This window comes from Aspergillus thermomutatus (assembly GCF_002237265.1).
Source record: "Aspergillus thermomutatus strain HMR AF 39 chromosome Unknown NODE_90, whole genome shotgun sequence".
Classification (NCBI taxonomy): Eukaryota; Fungi; Ascomycota; class Eurotiomycetes; order Eurotiales; family Aspergillaceae; genus Aspergillus; species Aspergillus thermomutatus.
In genome coordinates, this window is record NW_020798139.1 from 87,981 (window position 1) to 102,422 (window position 14,442).

Below are 14,442 nucleotides of genomic sequence, written 5' to 3' on the forward strand. Positions count from 1 at the left end.
TTATAATCAAACGTCCAAATACGAAACGTTGGCAGCAGATGGAAACGAATGATTGGGGGAGAAACACGGCTTTCCAAACTATACATCTTTTTGAGGGTACTCATCTAGACGGTCTTGGTTCATGACTTTGTTGATTGACTCAGTGCCAACGTTCTCAAGGAGAAAGGTCAGAACCTCGAGACGATCTGATAATTCTCGCTGTGCCGCGTAGGGGAGCAACTGGCCACGGTGGATGATTTATACCGACCCCGTGAAAGATGGCCAGAATGGCAGAGCATGGTGCATATCTGACTGCGAATAATAATGCTCACTATTAGACGGTCTGTATTGTAATCCGGCTTATCAAGTATATCCAGATGGAATGCCTTGTCAAGCGTCTGTATCCATAGCATCAAAGTCCCAATTGATATCCCAATCCCGTAAGTTTTGGACCTCCGCCCAAGCTGTTTCAAAAATCTTAACGATATTTGGGTTTTTCTGCACAGACTGACCTTCAGAGAGGTGCTGGCTCTGGTCCGCTGGTCGATTACGGTCGTAGGCCAGCTTGACCCATTTTTCCAACCAGGCCTTGACCTCGTGCTGGACACGGTCATGCTCTTGCTCGACCCAGGTTCTCCAAAGGTCCGCGAGGCCTTGAGGAATGTACGGTTTGTCATAGTTTCCTCTGTTATCCTTGACCTGCCGGAAGCAAAGAGTGACGCTTGTTAGCGGATTGCGAACTACTGGAGAACTTTGGGCACTTGTTGGGTACTTACTAGGGCGTTGATTCCGTTATCGTCATCTAATTTTCGCCTGTAACGAGATAGCCGATGGTTAGAAATCACCTTCTTCTTTGCAGGGACTGAGGTTGCTTTACAGCGCTTTTTCCACTCGTCTTGCTTGCTTTAGAAGTGTTTTGACATTATCCTCGAAGTAATAATACCTATTGAGATGAGTCAATGCGTTCCTAACTCCAGATAGAGGTATAGAGACCAATAGCGATAACTTACTTCCAGCCCAGGATATGCAATTTAAATGTTTTCGCAACCTTGCCCCATTTTCGATTGTCGATATCTTCATCAATTTTGTCCTGACCCATTGATTGAATACCAGCGAACCACTGAAGATGTGAGCCTCGAATAATGCTCTGATCGCAGCTTCGAAAGAACTTACATTCTGCTTGATTGCACTGTTCAAGGTACCCTCATAGAGAACGAACTCCTCTGTGAGATATCGATATCCTGGAAATGCATTGCCCAATTCGTCATTTGGTTTGAGACCACTCGGCTTGTTCCACCAAAGGTTCATGTACGTGCACCAAGGGATCAAATCAGTCTTGCCCTTGAGCGGAGTTGTAAACATCCTTGCGTTGGGGTTTGGAGGAGGGTTTGGATTCTTGGTTGTCTTCTTGCCATTAGACCAGGCTTTACCCACAGCGTTGAAAAAGCGTTGAACCTGGACCCGTCAGAAAGGGCTTTTCTTCCACATTCGAAAGACAAAGAATTGCATACCGTCTGGGCCTCCAGGATGTGCTCGCCTGTGACATGCAGATCAGCCTATGCTTAAACATAACGCGCAGGAGCAATGAGAAGCCTACTATGATATTGTCGACCATTGTTGTCCGCCCTACTCACCGGCCTCGCTGGGGTCGGGATATCAACCAGCTCATAATTATTGCAGTCCAAGAAATCTTCTGCGTCGTAAGTCACTGCATTCGGATTGTAGTCACGTACCAGCTCGGTGGACGAGGGAAACTTTCTGAAATGGATTGTTCCTTTATTAGTATCGAAAAATCCCACATACTCTCCTCCTCCTCTTTGATCGCAGTAACTGAGGTCCTTCGCACTTCGCTTTGTGACGCCGCGGCGCGTCATACCATCGTCTTCGAATCCATCAGCGAGATAGTCGTCACCGTAATCCGCCTCGTCATAGGTCGATCGAGCGTCCAACCTGAGTTCGCTCAAGTCACAGTTGGGGTCGGGATCGTCGATTCCATCACGATCAGCGCAATACACCCCCTCAGTGGAGAAGGCGCATGTCGACGCGGTGTCCTTTGGAACCGTGATGTCGGATCGGGTCACAAAATTCGACAGATTCCCTTCAAGCTCGCGCCGGGCGAGAACTTCGAACGGTACGCAACCTGAAAATATCTCTCGAGGACTGAAGGAGAAGAGAGCATAAGACTCGTCTTTCCACCCCGGGAGGGCGTTTTCGACACTCAAGTCCATGGTCATTCCGCCCGCAATGTCGACCTGAAGGCCAGCGCTGCATGAGGTGGAAAGGGCAGTGTCGAATCGTATCTGGCCATCGGTGGTCAGTTTGATGGAAGTGTCGACGTACTGTTTGCCCTCATACTGCAATTTGATATCAAATCCAACGGTGGGCCGGAAATGGTAGAGTAATCCTCCCCCAACCCTGGCTTCGATGTCCCCGCGGCCAGATATGGGGCTTGCAAGGACCCTGAGATGGTGGTCCCCCATATTCTGGAATCCGCTGGATCCAAGGGTTGCAGGGAGATAGTACCGAAATTTGTCCAACGACAGCGACATTTCCACAGTGGCCTGGGCGGATACGTAGGCGTCGGCCTCGAGTCTTACGTCAAGTTGGAAGTAAGGTTTGGTTGTGAAGATGCCTTGATATTGAATCCCATGCCAAATGGAGCAAAGGGGCCCAGCGGATGCCACCCTGGAAAGATCGGCGCGAAAGTAGATTTCTTTCCCGTCACGGCGGAGATTTTGGAAGTTGTAATCGTAATGGAAATCATATATCGAATAGCTGGCAGGTGCATACCTCTTCTGTAACGTGCCGGGTAGAGTGAGGTTTGATGAACGTTCGAAGCGAACAGCCCGAACGTAGGTATCCGGACCGCAATGAGCAGGCATGCGGACGATCGTGCCCTCGACACCTCCCTTCATGATATCCTCGCAGTTATTATCTGTCAGACTGCCGCCCACACAGATGGCCCTGGCTTGCTGGACGCTGAAGTCATCTTCGGCCGTATTCGGACAATCGAATAACTCCAGATGGGATCCGTCACGCTTTTCAAAGCTTTGTACATCCTCCTCCTCTCCAACCATCACAATCCAGGTAAATGCTTCCTTATTCGGATCCTCGCCAGGACTGCTGGCTGTCTCATCCGGATGGTTATCGAAGAGCATGGCGAAGGTGGGATTATAACTCGAGGGAAACGAATCCGCATGCGGAAAAGATTCTCCAGCGGAACTGGAAGAAAAGGTGAACCTCCAGTTAGAGGAGGATCGCAGCAGAAGGCTGCCTCTTTGCCGAGCCAACAGCCTGAAGACGCCTTTGGCGGACCACGATGTGCTCCTGAAAAACCAAACAACTCAACTTGGCCCTATGATGGTAGCAGACAGAGTCAACTTGAAGTCAACGGAGACACAACTGTAAGGAGGAACTCACCGTAGGGCATTGGTTGCTGGCGCACCAGAAGCCTTCTCCATGCCAGCCACAATTTTTAAATACCTGCTAAAATGAGCTTCCCGAAACAATAAGCGGGAATATTGGACTATATATACCGGTTTTTGAGGGCAGCAAAACTTTTGGTCATATTGAAGGGATGCGTCTAAAGAAGATCCGGCCCACTCTGCAATCGATGTCAACTCTTGAGGCTTGTCATTCGGACAGGGCTTGTTCCTCGGGCTATATTCACAAGCCGCGATTGCTTGCTGGCCATTGGTCGCGGGACAACACCCTACATGAAGATCAGTTCTTGATTTGAACATAATTGAAAGCGAAATTGCAGAAGCCTACAGCTCTTTTTGCCCGTTGTGCATCGCCTGTGCTCACTATTGCCGTAATCGTCCTCAAGCATTGTCACTTCACCGACACCGCATTGACCCCGACAGTCTGCTGAATCGGAGCTCCAATGACAAGTTGAGGCGTCAGGGGCATTCATTGCCGGACAGCAAACTACAACAGATTAGTCCAGTTAAATAGACCAGCGAGCACAAGCTCGTAGGTTTGTAGCCATATTTCAAGACAAGACGAAGAAGAATACAAGTTGAACCAAATGAGAGGTTCGACAGGAAAGAGAAGGGTTTCGACGTACATGACCGCACCTCTCCCTTCTTCCGATTACATCCACGACCACTCTTATCAGAGTTGAGCGTGGTCATCTTCACGTCGCCCGCTTGACACTCCCGATTGCAGTCGGTCATGTAACATTGATCCAGGGAAAAAGCCCCAAATCCATCCACGACTGAAGGAGCTGGGGGCACGTCCTTACCAGTTACCCCTTGTAAAGCACGACGAGAATCATCGTCCTGGTCGATCGCCCAGATGAGGACGCCCCCCAGCCCATATCGGTTCGCCATATCAATCTTTGCTTGGAATGAAATGGCATCGTCAAAGGATGCCCAGTTCGCTCCACCTTCGCCATATTGAATATAGAAGACACCGGCCTCCTCATCATACTTAGGGCTCAGGGACTTCTCTTTGATCATATCTTGGATTTCACGATAGGATAGGATACCTGCCTTCCCAGTACACTGACCTTGAGAGCCAGGCCCTCTCCATTCACACCCGGGGGTAGCGCATAGAGGAGTGACAAGCTCATATGTGCGGCCGTAGAACTGAACTCAACCCTTTGGTGATTAACGAAGGGGCGTGGCTAGAGGTGGACAAGGAGGGGTAAACGAAAGGGAAAAGCTTACTGCTAGGCCAAGAATGATCTTGCTAGGACTGATATTATTTCTCCAGAAGAGGTCCAGAGCCAAGTCAATCTCTGTCAGATTTGTGTGTGCGTAGACGATAGGACCGATCGGGTTGAGTTCATCCCAGACGCCGTGGAGATCATAAGCCATGAGGTTGAATTCATCCACGACACTTTCCAGCGCCTTAATATCGAACCAGCGTAAGTACCAGTAAGAGGTGGGCAGAGTAATTGAGATTCCCCATTTCTTTGAATACCGGTTGGATCCTTGCAGTTCATCCTTAAGGATCCTCAACATCTCCGGGAAGTTTTTGACATCTTCATCTCGGCCCCCCCGTTCTGTTGCTCCAGGATACTCCCAGTCTAGATCAACTCCGTCGAAGCCGTACTTATCCATGAATTCCATAAGATTACCGGCAAAAGTGTAAGTGTGCTCTCGGCTAGCGGCTATAGATGATAAGACAGGTTGAAAGACCCCAGGGTCATTGAAAGTCCAACCTCCAATACTTAGCCAGACTTTGGCATTTGGGTTGCGGGTCTTGATATTGGCAACCCGAGAGTAAAGGTCGTCTGCCAGAGACACGTCCATGTCGATGATTTGGTAGGTCTTCGGATCGATGTAGACGAAAGCCAAATTCACCTGATGTAGATATTCGACGGGTATCTCTTCTGGCCTCATCGTTCCACAGGTGCTTCCATCTGCCCGCCAGGACTCGTAATATCCGATTACTCTGTTTCGCACGTCGCCGCCCTTTCCGGGTGAAGGACGGTTAGGGTCCTTACAATTGGATTGGCAGCCTCAAAGATAAATGATAAGTTAGTCGAGAAAATTTGCGAGACAGTTACTGAGGCAGCAGGAAGGACTCACCATTGCCACAAAAGTCTTCCGTTGTTCCTGTTCTACTTAGCGTCCTGTTCTCCTAAATGGTCAATCCCTTGAGTATGGTCGCTCACCGCAAAATCCAAACTGGCTGAAGATCCAATATTATTAGCTTAATCGTGCTCCTAACACCAAAAGCTTGCAAAAACTCACCTGCAGCAGATGTTCAATGGGCAAAGTTGTCCTGGGGTGGCTGCGTCCTGGCCACATTCTGCTTTAGCATTGCAGTTCGATTGACATCCTACCCTCCATACGTTAGGTTTCCGTGACAAAGATCAAGATGCGAAGAACAGTTGTACCGTGGCCGCAATAGAGCTCGCCGTATCCACAAACGTTGTTTGGACCGCAGCATGCCTTGTTTTTGCACTCCTTGTTCGGTCCGCATGTATAGTCATCAGTACGGCGAGTGAATAGGTGAGTTTCTGACAGGTGCGTAACAGAGGGAAGGTGCGAAACGCCTCTCGCATGGTGACTGTGGTGCGAGGAGTGTCGATGTCCCCCTACCAATACTGGCAACAGCCACAGGAATCCATAACGAGCTCGCATAGTGCATTGAGATGGATTCTAGAGAGTCGTCCGCCTTCCATGCCGCGGCGATCACGCACAGCATCGTCTATTTATGCCAGTTCACTTCTTCATCCCCCTTCTCGTTGTGGCCTTTTCGCTCTGAACCTCGGAGAAGACTAGCCATCCCTTACCCGAACTCTGGTCAGCTCTGAAGCGCCGGTCATTTTTAGTATGGGTCGCCATTGACCGCTAACCCGCTCATTGTGACATGGACGACGCTAGATCGAAATACCAGAGGGCCAGAGGTAGGAGCCTGAAATGGGGGCTTCTGCGGAGTGCGGACTAGTATAGAGAGTAAGCCTGTCCTTTATACTAAAATGGGAAATACCTACAGAACCATAGATGTTTGGAAGATTTTTTGCGCTTCGTTTGGCTTGGCAGGGCCCAGATGGGGTTTTTAGCGCGAGTTGCTAGTTTACTGCGAAATATTCTCGTGTTGAAAATGCCGCACTATCCTCGCAGCATCATTCGGGCTTATATTCATCTATCCAGATAGCGAAGGGCCGAGGACACGGCCCTTCGCAACTGAAAACATCCTTTCAAAAGTCCGATCAATTCGTCAGACTCAGTCTTATACTTTCCAGCTCATGACCGGAAAGTTTGGCGATGATCTGCCAAGTATGATGTATTGTCATTTGTCAGAGCTTAGATGTGTTGAGCTTCCGGTGACCGGTGACTCTGGATGAGAGTGCTTGGCAATTTCCACACTGCCAAGCACGCACCTAATCCCCCCTCTATGTAAAATTTAATTTAATTGTACCTGAAGATCTAACAATGCATTATTATAATAGTACATAGTTAGTTAGCTACAAGTACAAACCTAAGAGGCTACTCCGTAGTACTAGTGCCTCACTACTTTCACTAAGCCTCATAGGATTTACTTACCTAGCAGGGTACCAGGGTAGATAATATGCCAAGAAGGAAAGATAAATTTGAGTTTATTAGTACATGAGGCTTTCCGCCCACAGTATCAGTTCAGAGTTCAGATTTTTAATGGTGTCTAACTCTACAGCGTACGGAGTACCTCAACCTATCCACATAGCCGCAGGCCCGCAGGAATCCACAATGGGCTTGCATAAATTGTTGACATGGATTTGCACTACCTTGAATTCTCAAACATAATAGTCACTTACCGGCGTTCACCGCGCACCTGTGTCACTCCTCCCAAGATCCAATGTTCTGAGTCAAATGGCTCCTTTGTGAATAGGCCGGGCATCACGGTATCTAGCTTAAACCACAAAGCAGTAACTAATTAGAGCAAGTATGGAGTGTACCTAGAGCCTCAGCTAGAGGTAAAATAATTTGAGCTCGGCACTCAGAAGAAGGTGGGGAGGCTAGGGGACAACGGCCTGGTTTTTATGCGCGGTCTTCGGGGTAGGCCGCTGTGGTTTTCATTCGATCATGTTGCGGCCTGTCAGCGCAGCAGGCTACTGGTATGACCCTCGTCTCCTGAGACAAGGACACAACAGTAGTTTGTAGTTCAATCCAAATCTACTTGGATTCTACAAACTGGGAATTTCAAGTCTCCAGTTCCGTTGCGAACACCTTCGATTTTCCCCCTGTGATTTGAGAGGGAAGTAGGCCCGATAAAATCAGCCTGAAGCGGTCAAAAAGCCTTCGCGTCGCAGTCTCCCCAAACTTCAACTGTCAATCTTCTTCGTTCACGGTCAAATGGCCCCCTCGCTTGGGCAGCTCTGGCTTGCGTTGCCTGCACTGCTGGCCCTGCATGGAGCGATCTCAGAGGCTCAGATTCAGCTTTTCGCCGCTGATGGCGGGTTGCCTTTCTCAACTGAGTGCAACGCCGCGTTGTCGGCAAACCTGTCTTGTAACCTGCTAGAGACAGGTGGCTCAATGTACCATTTAACCGCCAATTTAACGGCTGATATGCTGGACCAGATGTGTACAGATGAGTGTAAGAGCTCTATTGCAACCTACCGCCAAGCTGTCGAAGCCGCCTGCGCCAATGATGAATACCATAGCACAAATAACGCGACTAGCTACATTGGCAGCTCTGGCGTATTCATGCCGGTAGTTCTCCCCGACATGTATATCACTAATTTCCATCAACGCTGTCTCAAGGATGCCAACGGAAACTACTGCGCTCTTCAACTCCAATCCTCCACTACCCTGGCAGACTGCGATGAATGCAGCATACGAATGTTTCAGCAAGAGCTGAAAAATGGCTATTTCTACAACGAAGATTTAGCTGAGCGGTACACCTCCCTGACTTCGAGCTGTGGGTTTTCTAATCTGGAGCTTCCGACGCCAAGTTCGGTTATTATTACCAGGCAGGTCTTTCTCTTTTGGTTCGTTCGTATAATTGCATTGACCATTGAAATCGGACACCAGTGCCTTGCCGTCTATAACCCCAGCATCTTGCCCAGGTCGAAGTGTGGCGATCAAACCTGGGGACACTTGTGATACGTTTGCTGCAGCTAATAATGTGAGCACATGGCGGCTCCTGATTGATAATGGACTTCAGAGCGGCTGTATGGACTTTCCAACAGAGGGATCACTCTGCGTCATTGGGAGCTGTCAGACCCACAATGTTACTGCTACTGACACCTGCCCGAGTATCGCCCTTCAATATGGCATTACTATCACGCAGTTCCGCACTTGGAATCAAGTCCTCGACTCTAGGTGCACCAATCTCAATGTTCTGGTCGGGCACCAGGCCTGCGTTAGTTATCCGGGCAATGCTACATCTGTCGCAAACCCCTACGTAACCACCGCCATGGAAGGGACTGCTACGGCAGCGGAGATCAAAGAGAATAAAGAGAGCAAAGACAACGAAGAACAATAACATCTGTAGTCGTTGAAGCGGCTGCTGTGCATTTTTACAAAGAGTCAACCTATGCCTGTACTTTTTAGTGCTTGTCCCTGTTCTTCAAAAGCGTGAATTCAGAAAGGAGAATGGAGTACTAGATTTGTTGAGTGATATCTCAAGTCTGGTCACTTCGCATAGCTACAACCTTGTGTTATAAACACTTTTAGGGCCGTTCTTATCCACATCTATCAATATATTGGAATTCTCCTGATCATAAAAACACATTGCCATTACCATTACAAGTGAATGATAATTAGAAATTTGAGTTCCTGTCCAGTATGAGATACAGCTATGAAGAGACATTGAAAGTTCAAGCTATATAGCAAAGGAGAGATAACTTCCGAATCGCAAAATGTCAACCAGTCTTCCTTTCACGGTATCGCCTAACCCGTGTCCGTGATCTGCTGCTGGGCGACGGTCGATTGCTATGACTCTTCCCTTTACAGGGAAGTATGGAGCAAGGTTGGCCTCGTATGAAATAATCATGATCGAACGACCCTGCAGTCTTGTGGAAACCGTAGTAGTATGATTGTCGGAGAGAAGGATAAGAGACGGTGGATAGGCAAGAAAGCAAACGGCATGTACACGGGCATTACTGCAACGGATTCAAGATAGGACTATCCGCATCCAGTCTCCCTTTTGAGCGTGTAACACTTGCGGGATGTGACCTTGATACCGAAAGTGTGTGCAAACATCTAACAAGCTTCTGCTATTTTCCCTCCATTTTCTTTTAGCTCCAGGAGGATTTTTTACCTCTTGATGTACAAGAGATAGGTGCAGCGCTGGTGCTTCATGAAGCAAGCCTGGAACAAATTGTCTTCAGAATTCAAGGGCCAGACTATCTAGAAAGACAGAGGAGATGGTTGAGATTTGAAAAGTCACCCAAGTTTAAATCTTTTGTAGGCTTCTCTGCTCTTAAGGAACTGGGCCTGGATCTTGACACTACTTCTGCGCAGATTTCTTTGCCACCGTCGTTGCATTCAATATCAACCACAAATTACGAAAATACGAAGGAATCTCCGATCATGCTTCGTCGCATAATTAACTATTTTTCTGTGACTTCTCTCCAAGTTGATTATGCACAGACCACATTGTCATGTCACTCATGGCAGAGCCCTAAGCAGCATGTCCTCCTAAGTCCCTGGGACGACTTCCTATCTGATAAACTTGAGCTTTCCAATATAGGTGGTTACTGCTTGCCCTGGACTCAACCATGACAACCATAATATCATTCCGCAAGTTTCTTCACAGTTACCATAGACTTGCGCCGCAAAGGTACTGGGCGCAACTGGTCTTTCCAAGGAGGTCATCGAGCGCCCGGACTCAGGTGAATACGGAAATATAATCGCTATGGGGGAGCTCAATAGCGTTAGCCGATGCTCCAATCCAACGGTCAGCAGGCAGTACTCCGTAGCTGTACATAACCGGATCGCCCTTCCGGCTAAAGCAAATGTGAAGCGCCAGTGACTCAGCTCTTCTGAGAACTCTTTAAGCAATATTTCACCGAGTGAGCCGTTTCTCACTGTGACTTACTGATCGAATCATAGATTACCAATTGCCCTGAGAAAATGGTTGCCCTCGATGCGGACTGTCATTGGTGAGTGACCAGAAGGGAGACTAGCATACTACGTGCCATGTGTTTTGGCTTTCCCTATCACTCAGAGCAATTTCGACAATCGATGGAAGGCCATCTTTGTCAAGAAAAGCACAAGCTAACGCTGGATGTCCAACTTAGATGACTTATAGGCTTTCAACCGCCCATGAGTGGTCTGTTTCCTGATAACAGCAACTAGCTATTCGCACTGTTCTCCCTAATCAATCTACCACCCTGGCCGTAGGAAGATGAGAAGCCTCTAAGTGGGCTACACTGGCTCCACTAACAAAGATATAGGCCTGTAAGAATGGCATGTTAGGCACTGTTCTCCATTGCTTAGAAAATCATGCCAATGTCAATACGCGGTTGTCCAGTGGTTGGAAAGGGTGGGATCACCCATTATATGCTGCCGCAAAGAACAGCTACCATGAAATCATTTAAATACTTCTGCAAGAAGATGTGAAGATAGATGTAACAAGCAATCACGGCGACTATACTGCAATTTCCATAGCGGCCTCTAACAGGTACCAATCCGTGGTTAATAAGCTTCTACGTGCAGGGGCTAATTATGACCTTACTGACTGTGAGGGTAAGACACCTCTCTCATGGGCTGCTGAACATGGATTTGTTGTAATTATTGAATAACTCCTCACTGCGGGAGCTAATATTAACCATATGGACATATATATATGGACAAACGCCGCTTTTTCTTGCCGCAATGTGTGGTCAGGACAAGTCAGTTAAACAGATTCTGCAAGCAAAGCCTAATACTAGTATATCTGCCATAATAACAGGCTGTACAGCACTCTTAATTACTGCATTCACAGGAAATAGCACCATTATCAAGCAGCTAACTAATTAAAGCAGGCGCTGATGTACACCATGCAAATATCTCTAACACTACTCCACTCATGCTCACAGTGCTAGTTAGAGATATTACTACAGTTTGTGAACTGCGGCATGTAGGTGCTAAGCTAATAGGTTGCGCAACTAATTATAAAAAGGCGCTCGCTCAGGCTGCAGAACATAGAGATATTGATATAGTCTGAATACTTATTTAAGTAGGTGCTAACATTAAATCTACTCTTCTAGACAGGCGTAATGCTCTTTCCTTCGCTGCTGAATGCGGGCACATTAAGATTTACAAAACACTAGTCCAGGCTGGCGCGGAAATTAACTCAGTAGACCTACTTGGCCGCATAGCATTATCCTAGGCCGCAGAACATGGAGGCATTAATCAGTTTATGTACTTATGGCAGCTCAACCCTTAGCTTAGTCAGACTGATGAATTTGGCTGCTGCCCTTTGTCCTAGGCGACAGAGAAAGGACATAATGACATTATTAGCTTTATCATCTCCCAAAGAGCTCTGTTGGATATTACACATACAGGAGACTGGGGTGCGGAACTAATTTTAGATGCCATTCAGGAGTGGCATCTAAGCATAACAAAATTACTACCTCCTCACATACTTATTAGGTTGTACCAAGATAGATCACAGTCCATAGGGGGGATTGTCGCGACCCTGCAGAGGCCAGCCTGTAACCCTCTTGGGATAGCTATGGCTCAAGGCCACACTCAGGCAGTTAAAACATTGCTCAACACAGGCGCTGCAACAGACATCAAAGATAACACTAGGTTTACTCCCCTCATGTTGGCAGCTAAGAAGGGTGACTTAGACATCATGTCGCTCTTAGTAAGGGCTGGTGCGTCTTTAGACGGGAAATGCCAAAGAGGGTGGGACATGGCGGAGATGGCGAGTGCTAGTGGCCATCATCCTGTCGCCTTCTATCTGAATTTGTATGTAAAGCCGTCGCGTGAGACACCCCAGTCTATAACTACTCCTTCTCACAGTTCTATAATGGACATTCTGTCTTTGTTGAGCATATGCGGTGTAGATATTCTGTCTGGGATAGTGTTTTGGGATGCTCCGGCACCCGCAACTGCCTGCAATTTTGATGGATGTGGTCAGACGAAGTCCTTACTGTAAATATATGCTCTGTGCTCATTATCACAACGGATCGAGTCACTTCTGCCTGGCTACTGTCCGTTCAGGATGGCCAGACGGAATCGCCAGACGTACCGCACTGATCCAATCCAGTGGGCCAAGGAGGAAATCAAACCTTAGACATCATACTCATCAGGTACAGTGTCGCTGGATCTACTTGGGGTTTAATATCAAATATTTCACCCTCAATTCTTTCCCTTTAAGTGTTTGTCGTGGTCTCATAAACTCCCGACGACTTACAATGAGTTACATCACAAGGTTTATTTGAATGGCTTCACCTTCGTAGATATTCTGCAGCACGTGTCAATGCAAAGTCGAAGCTCCGATTACCAAGCTGGAGAATTGAGACCTGCGCTCCAGGAGACAGAGCTCACCGCGAAGTGAACTTTGTCCGTGACCAGACTTCCCACTCCTTCTGCTAAGTTGTTATTTCGGAGCCTAGGAATTACAGTTTCATGATGACTTAGTTTCGAAATTAGAGGGTTCCCACAGCTCGTTCCACCATTTGATCGCTGCAGTCTCTCGCTCGGAGATACGCCTTAAATCTTCTTCGAGCCTAGTTAGAATATCAGTTACACTTCTATAATCTGGGAGCTGTTGGGGGAGGGATGGATCAGAATAATATAAAAATAAAAGATCATCAGTCGCTCTTTCTATGATCTCTTGCAACTCCTTGAGTAGGGCGTAACCCGTTCGATAGAAGCAGTTACGAGCCCGATGCCAGCTTATTTCTCGTACTAGGTCAACCTCGGAACTGTCCATGTGGCAAATCCTGCTATTGATGGAATCCAGTGGCAGGTCAGACATGCCTATATATAAGGACTCGGCTAGAGGACATACACTCCACTTAGCCGGGCAGGACTAGTAATCTTGAAGGCCCGCAAGTCTATTCCGCGTAATCGAGGTTGAAGAAGCCTCCCGTGAGATCTGGCCGGGGTGTCGAAAAACGATTTCTCTATCTGGTGAGGTGAAGCCGATAAATAATGAAAATGGCGAACACAAAGATAGGTCTACCCATTAATTACGGTAGATGGTTCCTTGGGGTTAAAGGAGGTTACTGCAACCACCAAAGTCGATAGCAGCTCGCATTTCAGAGATTCAACGCTCGTTCGGAACATTACGCTACTAGAGGTCCTGAGTATCGGCTGGGGCATTATTTTAGCAAAACCTGAGATTCCATAGGCTTGCGAAACCAATTCTCGAAGACAGCACCTGAAGCTGAATGCTGGCACAGGCTAGGCTCTACGTGGGTATTCACATTCGCTTGTAAGAAGCAAAACAAAAATTGACGGACTCACAGTGAGGTCACACTGGGATGGACGATAGAGGGCTTCCATTAACCCAAACCTCGCAATCAGAGGAAATTCAGGTAGGCAAAACTGTGACTGTCGTCTGTCTACGGTGTACAAACCCAACCCGTCTATAACGGAGCAAAATGCTTGGGTTTCAATTACGGATCCGTGGTGGCCATTCCAAGATCCAGTATAGGACTAAGGAAGATGTCTTGTGCAGAGGTCTCGACATCCTCGTCCTTTTCCTCTCTAACCGGCCGCATCTTGGACGTCCTTTATGCACATAACTTGTACTGTACCGTAGTGCTCTCAGTCTTAGTAAACCGACCATGACGTGACTGGCTGCCTCAACACGCCACACTAGCATTGATCATTGTCAGCTTCATACTCTATGCCAGCTTAAACGTTCTCTCATGCTCCAGCATGTATCTCATCCTCGTTGCAGGCGCCCGACCTAATGATTTGGAAATGGAGATCTTGTGGAGGATTATAAGGAGTTGTGTGTGTGTGTGTGTGTATATTTTACGGCCGTGGCTCGTGACTTGCACGTTTTCCACTATCCCTGATCAGGGCAAAGGCCGCCAGGGGGTGAGCCCTGGGTGTCTCTAACTATTGCTAGTTCTAT

The 14,442-nt window shown here is 47.8% G+C and overlaps 2 protein-coding genes across 2 annotated transcripts; one reads left to right on the plus strand and one right to left on the minus strand.

Moving 5' to 3' along the window:
• Window positions 1–369: 369 nt before the first annotated feature.
• Window positions 370–5,998, minus strand: CDV56_107798 (glycoside hydrolase family 18 protein; the record flags this gene model as incomplete). The annotated part of the gene is made up of 14 exons (XM_026761417.1): window positions 370–443; window positions 492–678; window positions 756–792; window positions 857–922; window positions 990–1,099; window positions 1,153–1,434; window positions 1,491–1,516; window positions 1,577–3,306; window positions 3,400–3,462; window positions 3,583–3,691; window positions 3,787–3,909; window positions 4,049–4,571; window positions 4,653–5,429; window positions 5,831–5,998. 14 exons carry the CDS (start codon window positions 5,996–5,998, stop codon window positions 370–372), a joined length of 4,275 nt encoding a protein of 1,424 aa, XP_026614599.1.
• A 1,771-nt stretch (window positions 5,999–7,769) lies between these two features.
• On the plus strand, window positions 7,770–8,901 carry CDV56_108050 (LysM peptidoglycan-binding domain-containing protein; the record flags this gene model as incomplete). The annotated part of the gene is made up of 2 exons (XM_026761669.1): window positions 7,770–8,404; window positions 8,448–8,901. The coding sequence occupies 2 exons, from the start codon at window positions 7,770–7,772 to the stop codon at window positions 8,899–8,901; spliced, it is 1,089 nt and encodes a 362-aa protein (XP_026614600.1).
• Window positions 8,902–14,442: the final 5,541 nt, after the last annotated feature.